The sequence below is a fragment of the Zonotrichia albicollis genome, chromosome 23 (genome assembly GCF_047830755.1).
Source record: "Zonotrichia albicollis isolate bZonAlb1 chromosome 23, bZonAlb1.hap1, whole genome shotgun sequence".
Taxonomy (NCBI): domain Eukaryota; kingdom Metazoa; phylum Chordata; class Aves; order Passeriformes; family Passerellidae; genus Zonotrichia; species Zonotrichia albicollis.
In genome coordinates, this window is record NC_133841.1 from 1,040,843 (window position 1) to 1,067,059 (window position 26,217).

At 54.2% G+C, this 26,217-nt stretch overlaps 1 protein-coding gene across 1 annotated transcript; it reads right to left on the reverse strand.

Annotated features, from left to right (window-relative positions):
* Positions 1 to 104: 104 nt before the first annotated feature.
* On the reverse strand, positions 105 to 26,217 carry SPOP (speckle type BTB/POZ protein). The gene is made up of 10 exons (XM_074557402.1): positions 25,906 to 26,217; positions 19,614 to 19,742; positions 16,812 to 16,933; positions 15,472 to 15,623; positions 13,753 to 13,880; positions 10,582 to 10,759; positions 9,076 to 9,131; positions 7,083 to 7,205; positions 3,499 to 3,641; positions 105 to 615 (listed from the first exon to the last, which is right to left on the reverse strand). Exons 2-10 carry the CDS (start codon positions 19,689 to 19,691, stop codon positions 471 to 473), a joined length of 1,125 nt encoding a protein of 374 aa, XP_074413503.1. The 5' UTR covers positions 19,692 to 19,742; positions 25,906 to 26,217; the 3' UTR covers positions 105 to 470.

A 26,217-nucleotide genomic window follows, 5' to 3' on the forward strand; every position in this document is an offset into this window, starting at 1 on the left:
CAGGACTGAGGGAATTTTGCCGTGAATCCTCCTGGAGGTTCCTCTAAAACCTTGGTGGAACTCATGTCAGGACTCGGGGAATTTTGCCATGAATCCTCCTGGAGGTTCCTCTCAAAGCTCGGTGGAACTCGTGCCTCCACTCTCTGCCCCGGGCATCCCACACGCGCAGAGCCCCGGGCCGGGCTCCCGGGGGCACGGCCGCATCCTGGAGGGCCTCAGGCGGGTGCAAGGGAACACACAGACACAGGGAATCGCAGGAACAGCCCCAGAGCCCACCCTCCCCCCTTTTCCCAAAGTTTCTCGGTGCTGTTGGACAAAGTCTGGATGTCGCACGGAGCAGCCTCTTCCCCCCAACAACAGAGTCCAAGCTCCGCGGGCCTCGCCGGCTCCCCGGTGCTCAAGGGCTGGGCAGCAGCGGCAGCAGCAGCTGGGGCCGCTTCCAGGAAAGCTCGGGATGAGGGGGAGCGGCTTTAGGATTGCTTCAGCCGCTTGCGGGGCGGGCCCAGGAACGGGCACTGCGCCGAGGCCAGCGAGCGATAGGCCTCGGCCACCAGGTGGGGGTGGGACACCACCATGGACTTCCAGCCCGACGTCTCCATCACGTCCGAGGCGTGGCTGCAACGCAGAGGAGCAAACTGGGATTAGGGACTCAGATAATGGGGAACAAACTGGGAGTAGGGACTCGGATAATGGGGAACAAACTGGGACTAGGGACCAGGGTAACTGGGAGCAAACTGGGATTAGGGACTCAGATAATGGGGAGCAAACTGGGATTAGGGACTCGGATAATGGGGAACAAACTGGGACTGGGGACCAGGATAACTGGGAGCGGCCGGAGCCACGGGGTGACTGGGAGCCAGCTGGGAATAAACTGGGAGTGGGGACTGGGGGAATCGGGGTGAGGGACTGGGGTAACTGGGAGAAAACTGGGAATGGGGACTGGGGTGACTGGGAATGGGGACTGGGAATAAACTGAGAATGGGGACTGGGAATAAACTGAGAATGGGGACTGGGGTAATTGGGGTGAGGGACTGGGGTAACCGGGAATGGGGACTGGGATAATTGGGAATGGGATAACTGGGAATGGGGACTGGGATAACCAGAAGCAGACCAGGATCAGGGACTGGAACAACTGGGAATAAACTGGGACTAGGGACCAGGATAATGGGGAACAAACTGAGATTAGGGACTCAGATAATGGGGAACAAACTGGGACTAGGGACCAGGATAACTGGGAGCAAACTGGGATTAGGGACTCAGATAATGGGGAACAAACTGGGATTAGGGACTCGGATAATGGGGAACAAACTGGGATTAGGGACTCAGATAATGGGGGACAAACTGGGACTAGGGACCAGGATAATGGGGAACAAACTGGGATTAGGGACTCAGATAATGGGGAACAAACTGGGACTAGGGACCAGGATAACTGGGAGCGGCCGGAGCCACGGGGTGACTGGGAGCCAACTGGGAATAAACTGGGAGTGGGGACTGGGGTAACCGGGGTGAGGGACTGGGGTAACTGGGAGAAAACTGGGAATAAACTGGGAATGGGGACTGGGGGAATCGGGGTGAGGGACTGGGGTAACTGGGAGCAAACTGGGAATAAACTGGGAATGGGACTGGGGTAACCGGGAATGGGGACTGGGGTGACTGGGAGAAAACTGGGAATAAATGGGAATAAACTGGGAATGGGACTGGGGTAACTGGGAATGGGGACTGGGGTAACTGGGAGCAAACTAGGAATAAACTGGGAATGGGACTGGGGTAACTGGGGTGAGGGACTGGGGTAACTGGGAATGGGGACTGGGGTAACTGGGAATGGGGACTGGGGTAACTGGGAGCCAACTGAGAATAAACTGGGAATGGGGACTGGGGTAACCGGGAATGGGGACTGGGGTGACTGGGAGCCAACTGGGAATAAACTGGGAATGGGACTGGGGTAACTGGGAGCAAACTGGGAATGGGACTGGGGTGACTGGGAATGGGGACTGGGATAATTGGGAATGGGATAACTGGGAATGGGGACTGGGATAACCAGAAGCAGACCAGGATCAGGGACTGGAACAACTGGGAACAAACTGGGACTAGGGACCAGAATAATGGGGAACAAACTGGAATTAGGAACCAGGATAACTGGGAGCAAACTGGAACTAGGGACTCAGATAATGGGGAACAAACTGGGATTAGGGACCAGGATAACTGGAGCAAACTGGGATTAGGGACCAGGCTAACAGGAGCAGCCCTCCAGGCTCTTGCCAGGGCCCTGAGGAACTCGGGGGTTCCTCCTGCTGGGCTCTCTCAGGTGTCTGAGGGGTCTGGCCCCATTTCAGGCCTGGAGCTCAGGAGAAGCTGCAGCAGACTCCAGGTGGGATGGCAGAACACAGAGCTCATCCCAAGCCCAGTTCTGGGCACAGGAATGGTTGAAATCGATATAAAAAGCACTGAAGGAGTGCACCGAGTGACAGAAATGTTCCATTTATTAAAGCTTGGCAGGGATTTTCCATCTGCTGCTGGATTGAGAGCTGGAATCAATCCCTCAGCATCAAATCACGGAATGCTTTGGGGTGGAAGGACCTTAAAGCTCAGCCAGCTCCATGGGCAGGGATGGTTGCTCCCAGCCAGGACCATTCCAGGACCAAACTCCCTGGTCCTGCCCTGCCTGATCCCAGCAAGCTCCAGAGCAGCTCCCACCCTGAACAACCCAAGATTGGTCTGGGTTTGGGGCAATTCCATGATAATGGAATGCTGGATAAACCATGGATCACAGGGAGGGAGCTCAAAAATGCCAGAGGAGAACCTTCCCTGCATGGGCCAGTGCAGGAGAGGAACAGCTAAAAACAAATCCTGGAATCCTGGGGGTGGGAGGGAGCCCAGCCTTGGTTTGTGTGGAGTGAGCAGGGGGAGAGGAAAGGAAAAGGGAAGGGGGAAAAGGGAAAGGGGAAAAGGGAAATGGGAAAAGGGAAAGGGGGAAATAAAAGAGGGAAAGGGAAAGGGGGAAAAGGGAAGGGGGAAAAGGGAAAGGGGAAAAAGGAAAGAGGAAAAGGGAAAGGGGAAAAGGGAAAGGGGGAAAGGGAAAGGGGAAAAGGGAAAGGGAAAGGGAAAGGGAAAGGGAAAAAAGGGAAAGGGGAAAAAGGGAAGGGGGAAAAAGGGAAGGGGGAAAGGGAAGGGGGAAATAAAAGGGGAAAAGGGAAAGGGGAAATAAAAGGGGGAAAGGGAAGGGGAAAAGGGAAAGGGGAAAAGGGAAAGGGGAAAAGGGAAAGGGGAAAAGGGAAGGAGGGAAATAAAAGGGGGAAAGGGAAAGGGGAAGGAAAGGGGGAAAGGGAAAGGGGAAAAGGGAAAGGGGAAAAGGAAAAGAGGAAAAGGGAAAGGGGGAAAAGGGAAAGGGGGGAAAGGGAAAGGGGGAAATAAAAGGGGGAAAGGGAAAGGGGGAAAAGGGAAGGAGGAAAAGGGAAACGGAAAAAGGAAGGGTTTGTCCATCCTGGAGTAATTACTCACTAATTAATGAAGTCCACGGCCTGGGTTTTGAGCTGGTCTGCGCTGTGCAGGTCAGCCAGGATCAGGATCTCAGCTGCATTCTCCACGGACAGGTTACTGCAGAGAGCATCCTCACACATCACCTTCAGCCTCTCCAGGGCATACTGAGATAAAAACCATGGAATTACACCCAAAATCAAACCAGGTATTGCCCAGAGCATCCTCACACATCACCTTCAGCCTCTCCAGGGCATACTGAGATAAAAACCATGGAATTACACCCAAAATTACACCTGGATTCTGCCCAGGTACCCTCACACATCACCTTCAGCCTCTCCAGGGCACATTGAGATAAAAACCATGGAATTACACCCAAAATCAAACCAGGTACTGCCCAGGGACCCTCACACATCACCTTCAGCCTCTCCAGGGCATACTGGGGATAAACCATGGAATTACACCCAAAATTACACCTGGATTCTGCCCAGGGACCCTCACACATCACCTTCAGCCTCTCCAGGGCATACTGAGATAAAAACCATGGAATTACACCCAAAATTACACCTGGATTCTGCCCAGAGCATCCTCACGCATCACCTTCAGCCTCTGCAGGGCACAAACCATGGAATTGCAGCAGGGAACCCCTCAGGGCTGGGATCCCTCAAGCTGTGCTCCTCCAGCCCAGGTTTCCACCAGGAATGTTCTCTGCCCCTCTGTCCTGGGATCCTTTGTGGGATCTTTGCCATGGGATCAGCCCCATCATTATAAATGGATTTATTGATGAATTGATGAATCTCTGACTGAGATTTCCCCCTGCCAGGATTGGATTGAAATGCAGAATTCCAGCTCATGAACCCCATTTTCCCTCAAGCCTGGCTGATAACAGAGGCAGAGCACTCGGAGCTTTCTCAGGCAAATTGAGAGGGCAAATCAAATTTCTTTGCTAATCTGTCTCAATAAATAAAGCAGTTTATGGGGCCAGCCATGAGTTTGGATAATTGCCTGTCAGAGCCTCCAAATGTAACAAATAAAGCTGGGCACTCTCCTGCTGCAGATGGAACATTCTCCTCCTTGTAGCCACTTTTTAGTTTCATTTTTGCTACAAATAACTCATTTTTAATTACATTGTTGGCCCCCAGTGGCCACTGTGGGCTCTCAGCAGCAACATTTCCCCTTCCTCCTTTTTTAATTCCACCTCAACTCCCCCCAGCCTCTGCACTGGGAGCTCCTGAGTTGAATTTTGGCTGGTTTTGGGCTAATTACAGCTTTTTCCTAAGAGACAGCAGAGCTCTGAGGGAGCTGCTTCAGTCCCCGGGGTAAATATTGGATGCTTGATGTGTTTTCATGGAGGAGTTTTTTATTCCTGCTTTTAAGAGCTGGAAAGGGAAAGCAAAGCTGTGTTAAAAGGCAGCAAAGTCAGAATGAAAGCTCTGCCTGCCCTAAGTGCTGCTCCCCCAGTCAATACCTTGGATAAACGTGGGCATGGCTGTGTGGAATCTCCTGGCTCTGATTCCCACCTCAATCCCAGATGGAATGGAGCTTTTCCCTCTGATCCAGCCTGGGATGGAGCCCAGGGACACAAAGGGGCACAAGGCACCCCCAGACCAGGAGAACCCAGAATTCCAGGAGCAGGGAGAATCCCAGGATTTCAGGAACAGGAAAAATCCCAGGATTTCAGGAGCAGGAAAAAATCCCAAGATTTAGGAACAGGAAAAACACCAGGATTTCAGGAACAGGAAAGAACCCCAGGATTTCAGGAGCAGGAAAAATCCCAGGATTCCATGAGCACGAAGAACCCCAGGATTTCAGGAACAGGAAAAATCCCAGGATTTCAGGAACAGAAAAAACCCCAGGATTCCATGAGCAGGAAAAATCCCAGGATTCCATGAGCAGGAAAAACCCCAGGATTTCAGGAGCAGGGAAGAACCCCAGGATTTCAGGAGCAGGAAGAACCCCAGGATTTCAGGAGCAGGAAAAATCCCAGGATTCCATGAGCAGGAAAAATCCCAGGATTTCAGGAACAGGAAAAATCCCAGGATTTCAGGAGAAGGGAAAATCCCAGGATTCCATGAGCAGGAAGAACTCCAGGATTTCAGGAGCAGGAAAAATCCCAGGATTTCAGGAGTAGGAAAAAACCCAGGATTTCAGGAACAGGAAAGAACCCCAGGATTTCAGGAGCACAAAAAACCCCAGGATTTCAGGAGCAGGGCAGAATCTCAGGATTTCAGGAACAGGAAAAACCCCAGGATTCCATGAGCAGGAAAAATCCCAGGATTTCAGGAGCAGGGAAGAACCCCAGGATCTCATGAGGAGGGAGAACCTCAGGATTTCAGGAACAGGAAAAATCCCAGGATTCCATGAGCAGGGAAAATCCCAGGATTTCAGGAGCAGGGAGAACCTCAGGATTTCAGGAGCAGGAAAAACCCCAGGATTTCAGGAACAGGAAAAATCCCAGGATTCCATGAGCAGGAAGAACCCCAGGATTTCAGGAACAGGAAAAATCCCAGGATTCCATGAGCAGGAAAAATCCCAGGATTTCAGGAACAGGAAAGAACCCCAGGATTCCATGAGCAGGGAAAACCCCAGGATTTCAGGAACAGGAAAAACCCCAGGATTCCATGAGCAGGAAAAACCCCAGGATTTCAGGAGCAGGGAAGAACCCCAGAATTCCAGAAGCAGGAAAAATCCCAGGATTCCATGAGCAGGAAAAACTCCAGGATTTCAGGAACAGGAAAAATCCCAGGATTTCAAGAACAGGAAAAATCCCAGGATTTCAGGAACAGGAAAAATCCCAGGAGCAAGGAAGAACCCCAGGATCCCATGAGCAGGGAAAAGCCCAGGATTTCAGGAACAGGAAAAATCCCAGGATTTCAGGAGCAAGGAGAACCTCAGAATTTCAGGAACAGGAAAAACCCCAGGATTTCAGGAGCAGGAAAAACCCCAGGATTCAGGCTCCAGATTGGATCTTTCCCTAACACTGAGTCACTTCTAAGGGAAAAAAGAAGAAAAAGGGAATGGTTTGGGCTGTAAATGCTGGATTTTCAGGGGTTTACAGAGCTCTCATTCCCATCTCTGGGGCTGCAAAGGGAGGGGAAGAGCCCCAGGGAATCCCAGCAGCTCCCAGGAGCAGCAGGGACTGGAACTGCAGCAGGAAAACCAAGAGCATTTCCCACTCCTGGGTTTCCAGAGCCTGGGGGCTGACAGGAGGCAGGGCAGGAGGAGAACTGTTTGTCCAGACTCTGCACTGCTCCGGGGATTTGGGAATAACCACATGGAAAAACATCCCTGGGTCTGCTCTGTAATTGTCTCCTCAGCCCAGCTCGGATCATGCTGAACAGGCTCTTCTGGGAGCTCCAAAAAATCCTTAAAAATGAGCAGCAGAGCAAAAATTCCTGATTGTTTAATGGGGAGGATCTGCAGCAGAGTCCTCTGGAAGCTTCAAAAATGCTTCAAAAAGAGCAGTGGGGACAGAAATCCCCGATGGGCTGTGCAGCTCCAGGTGTGCTCTGTGCTGGTGCAGGGATGTTCCCAGGTTTCCCTGGGAGCCCCAATTCCAAGGAAAGGCAATCCCACGGCATTCCAGCTCCCCCAAATCCTGAATTTACCTTGTCAGCAGCTGCCAGCAGATCATCAGCCATCTTGTCCAGGTTTGGGGCCTTCCCAGTGTAGATGAAACACATCATCTCCTTAAACACCTCGGGCTCCACGTCGTTGATCTCAACCCGGTTCTGCAAGGGGAAAATGGAACATTTGGGGTCTGCCAAGGGGCTCCAGGGCTGCTCCTGCCCCAGAACCCTCCAGTGCCACAGGGAAAGGGGTTACAAGGAGCTGAACTTGAGAAAGAAAGGGGGAAAATGAGGGAAAATGAGGGGGAAATGGAGGGGGAAAAAGGAAGGGGGAAAGGAAGGGGGAAAAAGGAAGGGGGAAAAGGAAGGGGAGAAAAGGAAGAGGGGAAAAGGAAGGGGGAAAAGGAAGGGGGAAAAAGGAAGAGGGAAAAGGAAGGGGGGAAAGGAAGGGAGGAAAAGGAAGGGGGAAATGGAAGGGGGGAAATGGAAGGGGGGAAATGGAAGGGGGAAAAAGAAGGGGGAAAAAGAAGGGGGAAAAAGAAGGGGGAAAGGAAGGGGGGAAAAGGAAGGGGGGAAAAAGGAAGGGGGAAAAGGAAGGGGGAAAAGGAAGGGGGAAAAGGAAGGGGAAAAGGAAGGGGGAAAAGGAAGGGGGAAAAGGAAGGGGGAAAAGGAAGGGGAAAAAGGAAGGGGGAAAAGGAAGGGGGAAAAGAAAGGGGGAAAAGAAAGGGGGAAAAGGGGGAAAAAGGAAGGGGGAAAAGGAAGGGGGAAAAGGAAGGGGGAAAAAGGAAGGGGGAAAAGGAAGGGGGGAAAAAAAGGAAGGGGGAAAAAGGAAGGGGGAAAAGGAAGGGGGGAAAAGGAAGGGGGAAAAGAAGGGGGAAAAGGAAGGGGGGAAAAGGAAGGGGGAAAAGGAAGGGGGAAAAGAAAGGGGGAAAAGGGGGAAAAAGGAAGGGGGAAAAGGAAGGGGGAAAAGGAAGGGGGAAAAAGGAAGGGGGAAAAGGAAGGGGGGAAAAAAAGGAAGGGGGAAAAAGGAAGGGGGAAAAGGAAGGGGGGAAAAGGAAGGGGGAAAAAGAAGGGGGAAAAGGAAGGGGGGAAAAGGAAGGGGGAAAAGGAAGGGGGAAAATTGAAGGGGGGGGAAAGGAAGGGGGAAAAGGAAGGGGAAAAAAGGAAGGGGGGAAATGAAGGGGGAAAAAGGAAGGGGGAAAAAGGAAGGGGGAAAAAGAAGGGGGAAAAGGAAAGGGGGAAATGAAGGGGGAAAAAGGAAGGGGGAAAAGGAAGGGGAAAAGGAAAGGGGGAAATGAAGGGGGAAAAAGGAAGGGGGAAAAGGAAGGGGGAAATGAAGGGGGAAAGGAAGGGGGAAAGGAAGGGGGGAAAAGGAAAGGGAAAAAGGAAGGGGGGAAAAGGAAGGGGGGAAAGGAAGGGGGGAAAGGAAGGGGGAAAAGGAAGGGGGGGAAAAAGGAAGGGGGGAAAAGGAAGGGGAGAAAAGGAAGGGGGGAAAAGGAAGGGGAGAAAAGGAAGGGGGGGAAATGAAGGGGGGAAAAGGAAGGGGAGAAAAGGAAGGGGGAAAAGGAAGGGGGGAAAATGAAGGGGGAAAAGGAAGGGGGGAAAAAGGAAGGGGGAAAAAGGAAGGGGAGAAAAGGAAGGGGGAAATGAAGGGGGGAAAAGGAAGGGGGAAAAAGGAAGGGGGAAAAAGGAAGGGGGAAAAGGAAGGGGGAAAAAGGAAGGGGGAAATGAAGGGGGGGAAAGGAAGGGGGGGAAAAGAAGGGGGAAAGGAAGGGGAAAAAGGAAGGGAGGAAAAGGAAATATGTGGATGGAGTAAGAACAACTCCAAGCTGTATCCCACAGTCTCCACTTCTCCCTGTCCCCCCCAGCCTCCTTCCCAAGGGAACAAAGGCACAGCTGACCCCAGACCCCTCTTTCCCTGCTCCTCTGTGTGAGAGGAGCAGCTGCAGGTGCCAGAGGGGGATCCCAGCAGGGATCACCTGAGCTGGACCTGTCCCTGTTTCCCTTTTGGGTGTCCCTGCCCTGCTCTCACCTTTTTGCTCTCCTCCATCTCGTGCTCGAACATGGCGCTGAACACCGGGGAGCGCGCTGTGGGCAAGGGGACACGCTGGGAATGCTGCAGCCCTGGGAAGGGCTGGCTGCTGCTGCTGCAGCACCTCCCCAGCCCCCAGCGCTTCCCAGCGGGCACTGCCCGGGGTAATGGCATTCCCAGAGCAGCTCTGCCTGCCCCTGCATCTCTGGAAGTGGCCCAGGCCAGGCTGGATGGGGCTGGGAGCACCCTGGGATTGTGGAAGGTGTCCCTGCCATGGATGAGCTCTGAGCTCCCTCCACCCCCCCATTCCCTCCATCCCAAACCATTCCCCCCATTCTCTCCCATTCCCTCCATCCCAAACCATTCCCTCCCATCCCAAACCATTCCTTCCATCGCCTCCATCCCAAACCATTGTCTCCATCCCAGATCAATCCCTCCATCGCAAACCACTCCTCCCCCATCCCACCATTCCCTCCACATCCCCAATCCCTCCATCCTAAACCATTCCCTCCATCCTAAACCATTCCCTCCCATTCCCCCCATCCCAAACCATTCCCTCCATCCTAAACCATTCCCCCCATTCCCTCTCATCCCAAACCATTCCCCCCATTGCCTCTATCCCAAACCATTCCCCCCATTCTCTCCCATTCCCTCCATCCCAAACCATTCCGTCCATCCCAAACCACTCCCCCTCATTCTCTCCATCCCAAACCACTCCCACCCCATTCCCTCCATCCCAAACCATTCCCTCCCATCCTAAACCATTCCCTCCCATTCCCCCCCCGCCCTTTCCCTCCATCCCAAACCATTCCTTTACATTCCCTCTATCCCAAACCATTCCCCCCATTCCAAACCATTTCCTCCATCCCAAACCATTCCCTCCATTCCAAACCATTCCCCCCATTCCAAACCATTTCCTCCCATTCCCTCCCATTCCCTCCATCCCAAACCACTCCCTCCCATCCCAAACCATTCCCTCCATCCTAAACCATTCCCTCCCATCCCAAACCATTCCCTCCATCCTAAACCATTCCCTCCCATTACCCCCCGCCCATTCCCTCCATCCCAAACCATTCCCTCCATTCCAAACCATTCCCTCTATCCCAAACCATTCCGTCCATCCCAAACCACTCCCACCCCATTCCCTCCATCCCAAACCATTCCCTCCATTCCAAACCATTCCCCCCATCCCAAACCATTCCCCCCATCCCAAACCACTCCCCCTCGTTCTCTCCATCCCAAACCACTCCCACCCCATTCCTCCCATCCCAAACCATTCCCTCCCATCCCAAACCACTCCCACCCCATTCCCCCCATTCCAAACCATTCCCTCCATTCCAAACCATTCCCCCCATCCCAAACCATTCCCTCCATCCCAAACCACTCCCTCCCATTCACCCCCCATTCCCTCCATCCCAAACCATTCCCTCCCATCCCAAACCACTCCCTCCCACTCCCCCCATCCCAAGCCCCTCCCCACGCCCTGGGTGCCCCGGGCAGCCCCACCTGCCAGGATGGCTTTGTGGCCCTTGAACTCCTGGCCGGCCACGCAGAGGCAGCAGTCGGTGAAGCGCGAGTTCTCCCAGAGCCCGCCCAGCTCGTCGGCCAGGCGGCACTCGGGCACCTTGACCATGTTCATGGTGTTCTGGCCCGAGATGTTCACCGAGTCCTGCACCACGCTCACCTGGGGACAGGGACACTGCACTGCCCTGCCCTGCTGCCAGGGCACACCCACAGCCCTCACTGTGCACGGGGGGATAAAATCTCCCCACTCTTAGGGGATCCTCTGCAGAGATCCCTGCACCACGGGCTCCATCCCAAAGCCCAGATGCAGATTTCCCTCCCAGCCCCACACTGACAGCACGGCCATGGATCCATGAGGAGCTTTCTGAAGGAAGCAGAACCGGATTTTTGCTCTTTCCTGATTTTTTCCACACACCACACCTGACCCAGTTTCTCCTTCCATCCTCGTGAAAGTCCCCAATCAATAATGCAGCAGCCACCACTCCAGGGGAGGTGAGGGACACACTGAGCTCCCAGAGCCAGCACGGACCCACAGGGCAGGGCTGACCCCTCAGTGCCCTCCTGCTTCTCCTTCTGGAGAGCCAAATATTCCTCCACACAATGAAACCCCACTCCAGAGTGAGCCAAACAAACCCCAGGTCATGCAGGCAGGGAGGGAGATGTGGAGGAGGAAATTCCCAATCCTGCTCCAAGGTGAGGAATCTCCTCCAGAAGGGCCCCACTGGGAGCCTGTGCAGCATCAGCCCCTGGTTAAACCCAGGTAAATCACAGCTGCAGCAGAGGCCAATTAGCAAAGCTCTGATTAATTGTGCCCTGCTGCAATCAGGAATGATGAGGGGAGGCAGAGGTGAGGCCATTCCCTGGGTTTGCTGTTCAGCCCAAGGAAAATTCCAGCTCTGTTCAGAACCAAGGGAGAACAAGGACGGCCAGGGAAGCTGGAAGGGAAGGGAAGGAAAAGGAAAAAAAGAAAAGGGAAAAGGAGAAGGAGAAAGGAGAAAGGAAAAGGGAAAAGGGAAAAAGGAAAAGAAAAGGGAAAAGGGAAAAGGGAAAAGGGAAAAGGGAAAAGGGAAAAGGGAAAAAGGAAAAGGAAAAAAGAAAAGGGAAAAGGAAAAGGAAAAAAGAAAAGGAAAAGGAAAAGGAAAAGGAAAAGGAAAAGGAAAAGGAAAAGGAAAAGGAAAAGGGAAGGAAAAAGGAAAAGGAAAAAGGGAAAAGGAAAAAGGGAAAGAGGAAAAAGGAAAAGGAAAAAGGGAAAGAGGAAAAAGGAGAAGAGAAAAAGGAAAAAGGAAAAAGGGAAAAGGGAAAAGGGAAAAGGGAAAAGGAAAAAGGGAAAAGGAAAAGGGGAAAAGGAAAAGAGGAAAAAGGAAAAGAGGAAAAAGGAAAAGGAAAAGGGAAAAAGGAAAAGGGAAGGAAAAAGGAAGAGGAAAAAGGAAAAGAGGAAAAAGGAAAAGAGGAAAAAGGAAAAGAGGAAAAAGGAAAAGTAAAAGGGAAAAGGAAAAGGAAAAGAAAAAGGAAAAGAAAAGGGAAAAAGGAAAAGGAAAAGGGAAGGAAAAAGGGAAGGAAAAAGGAAAAGAGGAAAAAGGAAAAAGGAAAAAAGAAAGGAAAAGGGAAAAAGAAAAGGAAAAAGGGAAAAGGGAAAAATCCATCCTTGGATGCCAGACTAGGTAAGGATTTGTTTCTGCCATGCCAGACTCTCCTTTCTCCTCCCATTTTGTGCTCAAGGAAAGGCTCCCTCCATCCCCAGGAATTTCTGCTGCTGATCAAACATCCTTGAGATGTTTGTTCATTTAAACATGTGCATGATTATGATGGCCAAAACCTGAAAAAAAAAAACCACCCCAAAAACAAACTAAAACCCTCCCAAAAATCCCAGCTGTCAAAGGACTTTGAAGCCCTTCTTTTATTCCTGAAAAGAAAACACAGCAAAAGAAAAGACTCCCAGAAAAAAAAGTGCAGGAGATGCAAGGAGAGAACAACTTGTTCTGCTCTCTTCTGGTAAAAAAATACCAGCTCCAGGAGGGGGTTTGCAGTTAAAAAGACAATGGGAGCGAGGCAGAGAAGCTCTGAAGACACTAAATTAGAGTTTCTATTTGCTCATTAAGGTTTTTCAACTTAAATCTCTGGGTTTGGAAATAACTGGCTGCATCTTCGCCTGGAATAGCACAAGTGAAATAATAATGGTGTTGTAGAAAAACACAAACACCATGAGCAGAAAATGGTGATTACTGCAAAATCCCCTTTTCTCACATTTTTCTCCTTGCTGGCTGTGCAGACACATTGAAGGAAATAAAGAGGAGCTCTCTTTTATTGAGCAGGGCAGTTCCCAGTGCAGATCCAGGCTGTGATTACCCCAAGCAAGCCCCAAACCAAGGAGCACAAGCAGAGGGATGGCAACACCAAAGCACCAGGAAATGATCCCCAAACCTGCCCAGTTCCCACCACCATTCAGGGAAAAGCTGAGCAGGGAGCAGCCAAAAGGCAGAGGGGTGAGCCAGGAGGGGAAAAAGGCCCAGCCAGAGCAGAGAATGCCAGGGACAGAACAGGCAGCAGTGATCTGACCTGGGAGAGGGGGTGAGGGCAGCCCTGCCTGGGCTGGGGAGCTCTGTGGGGCTGGGGGAGCTGTGTGGGGCTGGAGCAGGGCTGAGGGAGCTCTGTGGGGCTGGGGGAGCTGTGTGGGGATGGGGAGCTCTGTGGGGCTGGGGGAGCTGTGTGGGGATGGGGAGCTCTGTGGGGCTGGGGGAGCTCTGTGGGGCTGGAGCAGGGCTGGAGGAGCTCTGTGGGGCTGGGGGAGCTCTGTGGGGCTGGGGGAGCTGTGTGGGGCTGGAGCAGGGCTGGGGAGCTCTGTGGGGCTGGGGGAGCTCTGTGGGGCTGGAGCAGGGCTGGGGGAGCTCTGTGCGGCTGGGGGAGCTCTGTGTTGCTGGAGCAGGGCTGGGAAGCTCTGTGGGGCTGGCCCTGCACTGGGGAGCTGTGTGGGGCTGGGGGAGCTGTGTGGGGCTGGGGGAGCTCTGTGGGGCTGGCCCTGCACTGGGGAGCTGTGTGGGGCTGGAGGAGCTGTGTGGGGCTGGAGCAGGGCTGGGGGAGCTCTGTGGGGCTGGAGCAGGGCTGGGGGAGCTCTGTGGGGCTGGGGGAGCTCTGTGGGGCTGGAGCAGGGCTCACCTCACAGAACAGGGTCAGTTTGTCATCTGGCAGGAGCCCGTTGGCCTCGTCCAGCAGGAAATCTCTCCTGATGAACTTCTTGAAGCCCCAGTCCTTGCCTTGCACGAAGCGATAGGCGCGCTGGCTCTCTGCGGACAGGCCTGGCTCAACCCGGGCCAGGGGCACAGCCAGGCCCAAACCCTGGCCCAGCTCAGCCCAGAGGGGTCTCACCCACCCCAGAGGGGTCTCACACACCCCAGAGGGGTCTCACCCACCCCAGGAGGGTTTCCCTGCCCCAGATGGTTCTCACCCATCCCGGAGGGGTCTCACCCACCCCAGAGGGGTCTCACACACCCCAGGAGGGTCTCACACACCCCAGAGGTGTCTCACCCACCCCAGATGGTCTCACACACCCCAGGAGGGGTCTCACCCACCCTAGGAGGGGTCTCACCCACCCCAGAGGGGTCTCACCCACCCCAGATGGTTCTCACCCACCCCAGAGAGGGTTTCCCTCCCCCAGCAGGGGTCTCACCCACCCCAGAGGGGTCTCACCCACCCTAGGAGGGGTCTCACCCACCCCAGAGGGGTCTCACCCACCCCAGATGGTTCTCACCCACCCCAGAGGGTCTCACCCACCCCAGGAGGGGTCTCACCCACCCCAGCAGGGTTTCCCAGCCCCAGATGGTTCTCACCCACCCCAGAGGGGTCTCACCCACCCCAGGAGGGGTCTCACCCACCCCAGAGGGTCTCACCCACCCCAGGAGGGGTCTCACCCACCCCAGGAGGGTCTCACCCACCCCAGAGGGTTCTCACCCACCCCAGGGGGGTCTCACCCACCCCAGGGGGTCTCACCCACCCCAGGGGGGTCTCACCCACCCCAGGAGGGTCTCACCCACCCCAGAGGGTTCTCACCCACCCCAGGAGGGGTCTCACCCACCCCAGATGGTTCTCACCCACCCCAGATGGTTCTCACCCACCCCAGGAGGGGTCTCACCCACCCCAGAGGGGTCTCACCCACCCCAGAGAGGGTTTCCCTCCCCCAGCAGGGGTCTCACCCACCCCAGAGGGGTCTCACCCACCCCAGAGGGGTCTCACCCACCCCAGGGGGGTCTCACCCACCCCAGGAGGGTTTCCCTGCCCCAGATGGTTCTCACCCACCCCAGATGGTTCTCACTCACCCCAGGGGTGTCTCACCCACCCCAGAGGGGTCTCACCCACCCCAGAGGGGTCTCACCCACCCCAGAGGGGTCTCACCCACCCCAGATGGTTCTCACCCACCCCAGCAGGGGTCTCACCCACCCCAGGAGGGTTTCCCTGCCCCAGATGGTTCTCACCCACCCCAGATGGTTCTCACTCACCCCAGCAGGGTCTCACCCACCCCAGCAGGGATCTCACCCACCCCAGGAGGGTTTCCCTGCCCCAGATGGTTCTCACCCACCCCAGCAGGGGTCTCACCCACCCCAGCAGGGTCTCACCCACCCCAGCAGGGATCTCACCCACCCCAGAGAGGGTTTCCCTCCCCCAGCAGGGGTCTCACCCACCCCAGCAGGGTTTCCCAGCCCCAGATGGTTCTCACCCACCCCAGAGGGATCTCACCCACCCCAGAGGGGTCTCACCCACCCCAGGAGGTGTCTCACCCACCCCAGATGGTTCTCACCCACCCCAGAGGGGTCTCACCCACCCCAGGGGGGTCTCACCCACCCCAGGAGGGTTTCCCTGCCCCACAGGAGTCCCACTCACCCATGGCCTTGGTCTCCTCTCCCTTGGCGTTGAGGATGGAGAATTTGAACTTGGCCCTGACCTCGCTCTTGGGGCAGCTCACCAGCAGCAGGTACAGGGACAGGTAATCCTTGCTCTCCTCGTCCAGGCCCTTGGGGTTCACACGTAAACACCTGCAAAAGGGGGAGTGGGAATGGCAGCAGGCCAGGGATGCCTCCAAAGGAAGGGCACTGTGGGATTTGCACATTTGCACAGCAAACAAGGGCCCCAGGGGGCTGAAAGGAGCAGAGCTGGGGTACAGCTGCACCCCCACTCTGAGATAAACACCCAGGAATTATGGTGGAAAAGAGCAGGAGAAGGGCTGGAATCACTGAGAAGCCCCCTGGATAGCAATCCTCACAAAAGGAAAGTGAAATAAATAAAATGGAGGCAATGGGCTGGAGGAAGTGCAACAAATACAGAGAAATGGTTGATAAAATGCCACAGGAGGCAACTGCAAGGAACAAGGGATTTGTGGGAGGCTGGTGGTTCTTCAACAAAAAAAATACCAAGGTTAAAAGGAAAAACTCCTCCTGTGTGAAGAAAAGGCAGGAAGAGGCTCCTGCATGACCTGAAACATGACACAGAATCCACCAAGAACAAAAAGCAGAGAGATAATGAACAGCTCCCACACACAGGGACCGAATCCACAGATCCAGATGTTCCAGGGAGGGCTGAGAGCACAGGGGACAAAGGTGACAGGAACAAAGGCAGGCCAAGGGAAGCACAGCTCTGCCACCCGAAGCAGGGAGCTCACACTGTATCCCATGGATACAATTCATCCAGGGGCTGCTTCCCACCAGTGGGGCTGAAAAGGGAAATTGTGAAGCATTCCACAGCAGGGTAAAACCAGGAATCAGAGCCCATGGATGCACCAGGACGTGGCTCAGAGCAGACACAGGCTCTGAGCAAAGTCCACTCTCAGTTACTGGAATGATTGAGGCCTCAGGGAAGATAAGGAAGGTTTAGAGGAAAGGGAAAGGCTCCAAATGAGGTCACCCTGAAGAGGCAGCAGCAGTGAGAGGACATTGGCAGTTGCCTCATCCCTGTGTCCTCCACGGCCACAAAAAGCTGCCACTCACAGAAAGGGAATTCACAGCAGGAGAAATTCACTTTGGAACCCCATGGAGCATGAGGGGCTGGAACTGGGAGGGTGATCTGGGCTGTGCACCCTCCCAGCCTCACCTGGGCTCAGCACGGAAATCTGTTTGAGGGTAAATGTTGGTTTGTGTGCAAACACTGCTGAGCCATCGGGGCTCTCATGTTCCCATGGATCCCCAAAGCCCAGCCCAGCTGGGGTGAACCCCTCTCCTTGGCCTCACCACTTGAGTTTGTCGTTGGCTCCAGAGGAAAAGGTCGAGCTCTTGATGACCTCCCCCATCTCCTCCCGGCAGAAGCTGAAGTTGTTGATGGTCCACATGTAGGAGAACTTCACCACCTTGATCTGCATGGAGACAACAGCAGCTTTGGGTCAGCCCTGCCCATCCCCAGGGACAAAGAGCGGCCCCACAGCTCTGGGTGGGGGACCTGGAAATGCGGGAATGGCTCCAGGGGCTCCTGGTGGGGACCTGGAAATGTGGGAATGGCTCCAGGGGCTCCTGGTGGGGGACCTGGAAATGCGGGAATGGCTCCATGGGCTCCTGGTGGGGATCTGGAAATGTGGGAATGGCTCCAGGGGCTCCTGGTGGGGGACCTGGAAATGTGGGAATGGCTCCAGGGGCTCCTGAAGAGCATGGGGAGTATTGGGTGCAGCTGTGTGACAGCTGCAGAGTGGGGCTGGTGGAACTGCTGTGCAACTGCTGTGATTGCTCTGTGTCTGCTGCAACTGCTGTGTGTAACTGCTGTGTGTAACTGCAGAGTGTGATTGCTGTGTGCAACTGCTGTGTGTAACTAGAGTGTGATTGCTGTGTGCAACTGCTGTGTGTAACTAGAGTGTGTAACTGCAGAGTGTGATTGCTGTGTGCAACTGCTGTGTGTAATTGATGAGTGTAACTACAGTGTGTAACTCCTCCATGTAAATACTCTGTGTGTAACTGCAGTGTGTGATTGCTGAATGTAACTGCAGTGTGTGATTCTTGTGTGTAGCTGCAGAGTGTAAATGCCCTGTGTGTACCTGCAGTGTGTAACTGCCCTGTGTGTAACTGCAGTGTGTAATTGCAGTGTGTAACTGCCCTGTGTGTAACTGCAGGCCCCACAGTCCCCAAAGCCCAGGAACACAGCCCAGGGCAGCTGACCTGTGTGTACCTCCCTGTGTGTAACTGCAGTGTGTAACTGCAGTGTGTAACTGCCCTGTGTGTACCTGCAGTGTGTAACTCCCTGTGTACCTGCAGTGTGTAACTCCCTGTGTGTACCTGCAGTGTGTAACTGCCCTGTGTGTACCTGCAGTGTGTAACTGCCCTGTGTGTACCTGCAGTGTGTAACTGCCCTGTGTGTACCTGCAGTGTGTAACTCCCTGTGTACCTGCAGTGTGTAACTCCCTGTGTGTACCTGCAGTGTGTAACTGCCCTGTGTGTAACTGCAGTGTGTAACTCCCTGTGTGTAACTGCAGTGTGTAACTGCCCTGTGTGTAACTGCAGTGTGTAACTCCCTGTGTGTAACTGCAGTGTGTAACTCCCTGTGTGTACCTGCAGTGTGTAACTCCCTGTGTGTAACTGCGGTGTGTAAATGCCCTGTGTGTAACTGCAGTGTGTAAATGCCCTGTGTGTAACTGCAGTGTGTAACTCCCTGTGTGTACCTGCAATGTGTAACTCCCTGTGTGTAACTGCAGTGTGTAACTGCCCTGTGTGTAACTGCAGTGTGTAACTGCCCTGTGTGTAACTGCAGTGTGTACCTGCAGTGTGTAACTCCCTGTGTGTACCTGCAGTGTGTAATTGCAGTGTGTAACTCCCTGTGTGTAACTGCAGTGTGTAACTCCCTGTGTGTAACTGCAGTGTGTAACTCCCTGTGTGTACCTGCAGTGTGTAATTGCAGTGTGTAACTCCCTGTGTGTAACTGCCCTGTGTGTAAATGCCCTGTGTGTAACTGCAGTATGTAATTGCAGTGTGTAACTGCCCTGTGTGTACCTGCAGGCCCCACAGCCCCCCAAAGCCCAGGAACACAGCCCAGGGCAGCTGACCTGTGTGTACCTCCCTGTGTGTACCTGCAGTGTGTAACTGCAGTGTGTACCTCCCTGTGTGTAACTGCAGTGTGTAACTCCCTGTGTGTACCTGCAATGTGTAACTCCCTGTGTGTAACTCAATGTGTAACTCCCTGTGTGTAACTGCAGTGTGTAAATGCCCTGTGTGTAACTGCAGTGTGTAACTGCCCTGTGTGTAACTGCAGTGTGTAATTGCAGTGTGTAACTGCCCTGTGTGTACCTGCAGTGTGTAAATGCCCTGTGTGTAACTGCAGTGTGTAACTGCCCTGTGTGTACCTGCGGTGTGTAAATGCCCTGTGTGTAACTGCAGTGTGTAACTGCCCTGTGTGTAACTGCAGTGTGTAACTGCCCTGTGTGTAACTGTGGTGTGTAACTCCCTGTGTGTAACTGCAGTGTGTAACTCCCTGTGTGTAACTGCAGTAACTCCCTGTGTGTACCTGCAGTGTGTAAATGCAGTGTGTAACTCCCTGTGTGTACCTGCAGTAACTCCCTGTGTGTAACTGCAGTGTGTAATTGCAGTGTGTAACTCCCTGTGTGTAACTGCAGTGTGTAACTCCCTGTGTGTAACTGCAGTAACTCCCTGTGTGTACCTGCAGTGTGTAAATGCAGTGTGTAACTCCCTGTGTGTACCTGCAGTAACTCCCTGTGTGTAACTGCAGTGTGTAATTGCAGTGTGTAACTCCCTGTGTGTAACTGCAGTGTGTAAATGCCCTGTGTGTAACTGCAGTGTGTAACTCCCTGTGTGTAACTGCAGTAACTCCCTGTGTGTACCTGCAGTGTGTAAATGCAGTATGTAATTGCAGTGTGTAACTGCCCTGTGTGTACCTGCAGGCCCCACAGCCCCCCATAGCCCAGGAACACAGCCCCCCAAAGCCCATGCCATGCCGTGCCATGCCATGCCATGCCGTGCCATGCCGTGCTGTGCCATGCCATGCCGTGCCGTGCCATGCCATGCCATGCCATGCCATGCTGTGCCGTGCCAGCTGACCTGTGTGTAGCACCAGCTCTCGGCCACGGGCCCGCTGGACATCTCTGCCGGAGGGGGGGGACTCGGCACCCTGGACATCGCCAGCTTGGAATCGGGCAGGGACAGGCACGGAACGGAGCTCAGCTGCACCTGGGGGAGAGGAACACCAAAATCAGTGTGGGAATGGGGCTGAAATTCAGCTGGGGGGGAAAGGAACACCAAAATCAGTGTGGGAATGGAGCTGAACTTCACCTAGGGGGGAAAAGGAATCATAGAAATCAGGAACCAGCATGGAAACAGAGCTCAGCTGCACCTGGGGAGAGGGAGGAACACCAAAATCAGTGTGGGAATGGGGCTGGACTTCAGCTGGGGGGGGAAAGGAATCATAGAAATCAGGAACCAGCATGGAAACAGAGCTCAGCTGCACCTGGGAGAGAGACAACAGAAATCAGAGTGGGAATGGGGCTGGACTTCAGCTGGGAGAGAGAAACCACCAAAATCAGCAACCAGCATGGGAATGGGGCTGGACTTCACCTGGGGAGAAGGAGGAACACCAAAATCAGTGTGGGAATGGGGCTGGACTTCACCTAGGGGGCAAAGGAACACCAAAATCAGTGTGGGAATGGGGCTGGACTTCAACTGGGAGAGAGAGGAACACCAAAATCAGTGTGGGAATGGGGCTGAAATTCAACTGGGAGAGAGAGGAACACCAAAATCAGCATGGCTATGGGGGCTCAGCTGCACCTGGGGAAGAGAGGAACACCAAAATCAGTGTGGGAATGGAGCTGGACTTCAGCTGGGGGGGGAAAGGAATCATAGAAATCAGGAACCAGCATGGGAATGGGGCTGAACTTCACCTGAGAGAGAGAGGAACCATAGAAATCAGCAGGGGAATGGGGGTGAACTTCACCTGGAAGAAAGAGAACCACCAAAATCAACAACCAGCATGGGAATGGGAGCTCAGCTTCACCTGGGGGAGAGGAACACCAAAATCAGTGTGGGAATGGGGCTGGACTTCACCTGGGGGGCAAAGGAAAGAAACACAGCAATCAGCAACCAGCATGGGAATGGGGCTGAACTTCACCTGGGAGCTAGAGGAACACCAAAATCAGCAACCAGCACAGAAATGGGGCTGGACTTCACCTGGGGAGAAGGAGGAACATCAAAATCAGTGTGGGAATGGGGCTGGACTTCACCTAGGGGGCAAAGGAACACCAAAATCAGTGTGGGAATGGGGCTGGACTTCACCTGGGGGGCAAAGGAAAGAAACACAGCAATTAGCAACCAGCATGGGAATGGGGCTGAACTTCACCTGGGAGATAGAGGAACACCAAAATCAGCAACCAGCACAGAAATGGGGGCTCAGCTGCACCAGGGGGCACAGAGAGACAGCCCCCATCAGAACTGAGGACAAACCCAACTAAACTCGAGGGGCTCAATCTCCCAGGACACAAATTTCTCTCTCCTCAGCAAACACCTCCAAACCGTGCTGTTGCACTGGGAGGTTGCATGGAAACGTTTGCAGCAAACACAAAGCAGCCCAAAGGGCAGCCTGGAGCTCAGGATGAGGGTTTGGCACAGGGCAGAGCCTGGCTGAGCCTTCTGCTGATGGCTTTGTGTCCTGCAGCCCCTCACACACAACGGGGCCATGGATCCCTGCAGCAGCAGCAGCAGCCAGGGAAGGCAGGCAGGATTTCGGGATTGGCCACCTGTCTGCACGCTGAGCCACAAGATGGTCAGGGATGGAAAGGCTTCAGCAAGAGGAAATGCAGGGAATGAATAAATCAACCATGAGGGCAGGCCATGAAACTGGATTTTGTGGTTAAAACGGCAGGAAATTTCAGTGGTTTAGTTTGTAACTAACACCTGTTTACTCGTTGTCACACAAGGGATTCCGATCTCTGAGAATAAAAATTCTATTAAAGAAGAGTTAAAAAGATGGATTAAAAAAAATATAGAAAATCGACTTAAAATAACTTTGGAATGCTCTGAAACAGTGATTCCATGGGCAGAAGGTGGGAATGAAACCTCCAGCCACGATGGAATTCTCCATTGGCTGGGTTTGCCTGCTCAGGACACTCCAGGTGTCACTTCAGGTGTCACCAGGTGTCCCCTCCCCAGCACTGCTGGCACCTCTGCACTGCAGCTGGATGGAAAAGCACGGCAGGCACAGAGCTCTCAGGGGAATATTTGGGAAATAATTCGGATATCAGGGCTCAGGAGAGGCAGGGACGCACGTCAGGCACAGGCAGAAATATCAAACCACAGGAAAGCAAACAGAAAATATTATTTTATGGCCCCCTGTGTACAGTGAGAGTTTGCTACTCCTGGGCTATAAATAACAAACTCCTGGCTCGGGACGGAGCTGAAATCACAGCTCAGAGCAGAGCAGTTCTCACCCACTCCCAAGCACTTCCAGATGGAGACATTGGATCCAGGGCAGAGCCAGAGCACCTGGGGAAGCACAGGAAATGTTCCCTTGGCACCTTGTCCTGTGCCAAAACCCCCTCCGGGCTCCACAGCTCGGCTCTGCCTTCAGCAGGGAAACCCTGAGACCTCACCGGCCACAGGTGGGCACAGAAACCCAGCAAACAACCTGGAACAGACTCCAGAATCACCGGGATTTTGTCCCAAAAACTGGTAATTTTCTGCCTCTCAGGATAAACCAACTCCCTCCTAAGAAATGCAGCAGAAATTCCTGGGAATTTCCACTTCCAGCCAGGTTTATCCACGGGAAGGGGAGGAAAGGAAAGGGGAAGGAAAGGAAAGGGGAAGGAAAGGGGAAGGAAAGGAAAGGGGAAGGAAAGGAAAGGGAAAAGGAAAAGGAAAGGGAAAAGGAAAAGGAAAGGGAAAAGGAAAAGGAAAGGGAAAAGGAAAAGGAAAGGGAAAAGGAAAAGGAAAAGGAAAAGGAAAAGGAAAAGGAAAAGGAAAAGGAAAAGGAAAAGGAAAAGGAAAAGGAAAAGGAAAAGGAAAAGGAAAAGGAAAAGGAAAAGGAAAAGGAAAAGGAAAAGGAAAAGGAAAAGGAAAAGGAAAGGGATTTTTAATTGAGGGGTTTAAAAGCTGCGTGGCTGCTCCTGGGGCCAGCAAAGCACCAAAGAGTGTCCAGGAACAGTGCAGGGAGAGGGATCATGGAGCAGGAAAACAGGGATGAGGCAGGAAAAGCTCCTTCCCTCCCTGCTCCCTTCAAGGGCTCGGCTTTGGAACAGGAAAAGGGGAAAAGGGCAGGGAATGGAAGGGCAGAGCTCTGCTGGCCCTGCCAGGCTGGTGCCAGCACGGGGGCAGTGCCAGCTGTGCCCTGCTGGGACACAGGGGCTGTCCCCTCTGAAATCCTGGGCAGGGGTTTCACCTGCATGACAGCACCCAAGGTGTCCCTGAATGCCATCAAATTCAGTGTTCATACCCTGAGCACCCCAGAGTATTTTCACCAACGTTACTGACCCTACAAGACCCCTGATCTCTAAAATCAGCCCATTTTCACATTAACCTCTGGACTTCTGCTGTGTTTAATTCTGTCCCAGGTGTGCACCAGGCCTCTCTCTGCTGCTGGGAAATGATTTCTGTTATCACAGGTTGGATCAATTTTCACAGCCCGAGTGTGGCACCAGACCCAGGCTCAAACGCACAACTCAAACCTTGTGTTTGTGCCCAAAGCCACTTCCAAATCCTGACCCAGGACTTCCCATGAGGATCTGTAACAGAGCTGAGAAAAGCTGAACTGAGGTCTAAACATGAAAATTTCAGCTCTATTTTGTCTAAAATCAGCAGATCCTCCCGGGTTCTGCTGCATGCATGGCCAAGGCAGCACCTTCCAGATGGGAATGTTTAATCCCTGCCACGATCCTGACTTTGTGAACTCCACAGATGCCTAAAAATAAACTTTATAAACTCCACAGATGTCTGAAACTCCCCCGAGCTGTGAGGGCAGCGACACCTCGATCACAGCAGTGCAAGCCCAGCCTGCAGCCAGAGAATTCCCTCCCAGGACACCCAGGAATTCCCAGGATTCCTCAGAATTCCCAGGCACTGGCCACAGCCGGTGCTTTGGTGCCTTTCCAGCCCTAAAAACGTGGAGGGAAAACCCCAAAACAGCGCCAGCCCCCCAGTTCCTGCTCATCCCTGCTCTCCTCCTCCTCCTCAGCCGGGCACAGCAGCACAGAGACTTCCAGAAGCTCTTTGGAACAGCACAAAACCCACAGGGAGCACCCACAGCTCCTGGCCCTGCACGGGACATCCCAAAATCCCATCCCAGGGCAGCCTTGGGAATGTGCTCATTCCCTGGGTGCTGTTCTGGTGCCTCAACACCCTCTGGGGGAAGAGCTTTTCTCTCCAATCCACCCTAAATCCCCACAATCCCCCCCCAAATCCCTCCTGACACAGCCTTGGGTCCTGTCCCTGCTCAGCAGAGAGAAGAGCTCAACACTCAGTTATCACTCAGCTCCTTGCTCCCACAGCAAGCACTGCAGGGACATTTAAAAACAAAAAAAAAAAACAACAAAAACAATCTATTTCCAGGTGTCTCTGAACAGCTCCTCTGCTTCCTGGGGGTACAAACACCTCACCCTTCCTGCCCCATCAGGTGTTTCTGGACCTGGCCACACGTTTCCATCCCAGGGCTCCCAGCAGCAGCTCCTGGACTGAGAATGGAGGAGCAGCAAAACCTTTAAAAGGGATTTGTTTGTTTATTTTGGGCTTTCTCCATCTCCCCACAGGTTTGTGCCCGTGAGCAGCAAACCCCAGCAGAGCGAGGCTGAGGAACCAGAGGGATCTTACATAACCCTCCAGCAGGGCTGGCTGGGCAGCAGGGATCCCACAGGATCCCCTGCAATTCCCAGCAGAGCTCCCCCAGCAGCTCGGGGAGCAGCAGCACTCTGCACAATAACCCTGGCATCCCGGAGTGCCAGGTGGGCACGGTGGGCAGCAAACCCTGCTGGGCACTGCCCACCACAACACAACAATCCCACCCAGGAGAGGCGGCTCAGGGCACTCCCAGATTAACCCCGGGGCAAAGTGGGCCAGGAGCTGCTCAGGGAACTGGTTTAACATTGAGCAGGGACATGGGCAGCACTGGTGCCCCCTCCACAGGAACTGGAGCAAGGATGGCACAAAAATCACGGGGTTTTAAAGCACTTCAGTGTGGGCTGGGCCGGCAGTGATGCCCTCACTTTAACCCCCCTCCCTGACCTGTGTTTGTGCCCAAACCCCCGGGATTTTGGGGAGAAAAGGGGCGGTTTTATAACAGGAACTCCACTCCAGAGAATCGGGCTGTCAAACGTGGCAGCAGTTTCCATTCTGTGCCACTGTCCCCTGCTGATGGAGGGACAGGATGACAGCCTCGGGGCATTCTGCTGCCGGGCTGTCCTGAGCTCGACCCCACCCGTAACAAAGTAACAAAAAGAGGAAAAAAAACCCAATCTGTTTTTGCTTCAGGTTGCAACAAAACAAGGGAGAAAATGACACCAGGTCGTTGTGGGCAGCTGGTTGGAAAATGTCACTGAAAGAGAAATCGGGTGGATGTTTTACTGAAGTGATTCAGGGTTTAGAGTCCTGTTTTATAAAGTGTCATTCTTCAAACTCTCACAGGGCTTCACAACAAGCCACCACTTAGAACTCCAAAGGTGAAGTGGGAAAAAGAGGAAACGAGGGGAAAGTGTTTCTTTTCCTTATGTCAGGACGATGCTGTAGAACCACAACACGAACACATTCAGCCATGCTGAGCTGGAGAGAGCTGACAGCAGATCTCATCACACCTGAGCTCTCCCTGCCCCTCCAAGAACTCCTGTCAGCCCCAGACAATCCCCTCTCCCACTCCAGGCGCTCTGTTCTCCCTTTGGAACACCAGGAATGCGGGCGATGCTCGGCAGCAGCGCTCCAGGACGGCCCCAGCTCCCCGGCAAGGGGAATTATTTCCCTTTCCACACTGCAGGATGATGCACCATTTCCTCCAAACAGCACCACAGGCCCGACACCCGCCTGGGGAGCAGAGCCGCGATCCCGGCTCGCATTCCCAGCGCTCGCAGCTCGGCTCCTGCCCCGGGGATGGGCTCACACCGGGGCCAGGCCACAACCTGTCACCCCTGAGCGCTGATGCTGCCGCTCTTCATCGCAGCGCTCCCACTCCGGCCCGCTCCGCTCTTTCCCACTCGGGCTCCCTCAGCCGGCTCCGGGCTCCCCACAGCCCCTGTGCCCCAGCCTGGCGATCTCCAGGAATCCCCGCTCCAGGATTTTCCCCAACTTTTCCCCGCCGCACCCCCCTCCTCGTCCCTCAGGCCCTGCGCTCCCCCCCCCCACACAACTCCTTCCCCTCCGCTCTCACCTCGCGGCCCGAGGAGCGGCCCCGCCGGCGGTGCGGCGCTGCTGGGAGGCCGGAGGGAGGCGGGGAGCGGTGCCCGGGCAGGTGCGGTGTGTGGGGACGGCCCCGGACCCCGCAGCCCCCTCAGGAGACCACCGGCAGCTAGGGATCACTATTTGGCAGCATGTCCTCCCGGGCCGGTCTCCGCCGAGCGCGACCCGGGGATCACTATTGCGCAGGTGCCCGCAGCAGCTCAGCGCGCATGCGCGCGGTGCCGGGGCGGCGGGGGGGGCCGGGATATGGCGGTGCCCAGCGCTCCCCTCACGGCCGCGCACG